At 37.0% G+C, this 1,634-nt stretch overlaps 1 protein-coding gene across 1 annotated transcript in view; it reads left to right on the top strand.

The window, feature by feature from the left end:
* LOC144961178 (pyruvate dehydrogenase phosphatase regulatory subunit, mitochondrial-like) overlaps nt 1-827 on the top strand; it is a gene marked incomplete at its 3' end in the record, with an annotated part of 2,191 nt that extends 1,364 nt beyond the window's left edge. The window contains exons 2-3 of the mRNA XM_078894467.1: nt 1-34; nt 688-827. The exon at nt 1-34 is cut by the window's left edge and continues 119 nt beyond it. Of these exons, the coding sequence (XP_078750593.1) occupies nt 1-34; nt 688-827 (174 nt within the window). The remainder of the gene's footprint in view (nt 35-687) is intronic.
* Between the last annotated feature and the right edge of the window lie 807 nt (nt 828-1,634).

Here is a 1,634-nt window from a genome sequence, read left to right on the forward strand (position 1 = left end):
TATGAAAGAGCCATGTACTTTAGAAATCTAGAAGGTCTTGTCCTATTTTTTTTTTTCTTTTCAATTAGACTAATTATCATTACCATTATCTCCATCATTGTTATTGATATACAATACTCTCACTGAGAATACTGATATGCTGAGAGCTTTTCAAGATTTAACATGAAGTACTACCATTTTAACTGTTTCCGTCATTCCTGAGAAAGGGTGTTGAGCCCGAAATGTTCTGGGTTTTTATTTTTAGTTTTTAGTTTGTTTTTTTTTACAATGTTATATTAATTTTTTTGTAGGAGGCGGTATAAATCTCAGGTGCAGTGAATTTTATTTTTTTTTGTCCTCACTATCCACCCAGCAGTGATTGAGGAACTTGGTGTGTTAGTAGTGTGATAAATAATAACGTGAAGTTGAATGTAAGATTCAATTTAATTACGAAAACAGATCAAATGAATGTTTCGGGTTTCCCCTTTATCAACAAAACAGGATGAATGAAACACCACAGATGAATGAAATAATGTGGTAGTGGCGTAGTTAAGATGAATCTTAACTATGCCACTACCACATCATCTAGGAGTGCGTTAGTTTGGAATAAAATATGCTACTTTGTTATATTTTATCAACGAGCTATTTTTGAATTCACTCTCTAGCTATCACTATTTAATAATAGACTTCATTTTGATTTGTTCACAGATGACATTGACTTTGATTCCAACAACATGTGGTCGTATTCCAAGCCCAGCTGGATGAGATGTGTGCAGGAAGAATACTGGGCTGCCAAGGAACGTATCTGTATCATGGACATGTCGTCTTTCACAAAATTAGAAGTCTGGGTAGGTAAAACTGAACTAAACAAAGTGACAAAAATTTTGATTTTTAAAGCTGTTTGCCAAGAAGCACTTTAGAGATCGCATTGAGAAATACTCTTCAACAGTCGTAACGTCACTTCCTTCCTAGTGACGCGTGGTAACTTAGTAACACTGGCTCTAAACTATCAGAACAATGGCGGACGCCCTTATGAAATATTTCTCCGGCGAGCATAAAAGCGTATCCAGAGGAAAAAAAACCCCAAAATTTTATCATGTTTTGACTTTTACACATTCTGATCACAAGGCATATGAAAAGTTCTAGCCAGCATGAAGAATAAAAAGTAATGGATTTTCTTTGTTTAGAACCAAGATGGCCGCCATTGCCGGGCGGCGTGACATCAGACTACTGAATGCTATTAGGTTAGGGAGCAGGCACTGGTGTAAGGTAAGATATGAAAAATTTTGTATGAAACAGTGCCACACAGAAGAACAAGAAAGAAAAATACAAAAAAAAGAAAAATCCCAAACAATCAGTCCTCCTCGACTTACTTACTTACTTACTTATCCGAACCAGCGACCACCTGAGCTCTAGCCCTTCGGTCTTGTGCCATGACGTAGAAGTTAGACGTCTTTTGTAGTTGTTCCAGTGACCATAAAGTGTGTTACTGATGCTTGGAATTTGGTGGGAGGAATGTGCATCTCAGGTCTTCAAGAGGTTGACATTCAAGCAAGTGGTGTGTATACTGTTTCATTGGGGTGTTGACATAGGGGCAGAAGGGGATGTATCTTCCTCGACTAGGGAAGATTGATTTTTTTTCGGATGTATTTTTT

The sequence above is a fragment of the Berghia stephanieae genome, unplaced genomic scaffold (genome assembly GCF_034508935.2).
Source record: "Berghia stephanieae isolate SIO BIC M18660-M18661 unplaced genomic scaffold, UCSD_Bste_1.3 scaffold1650, whole genome shotgun sequence".
Taxonomy (NCBI): domain Eukaryota; kingdom Metazoa; phylum Mollusca; class Gastropoda; order Nudibranchia; family Aeolidiidae; genus Berghia; species Berghia stephanieae.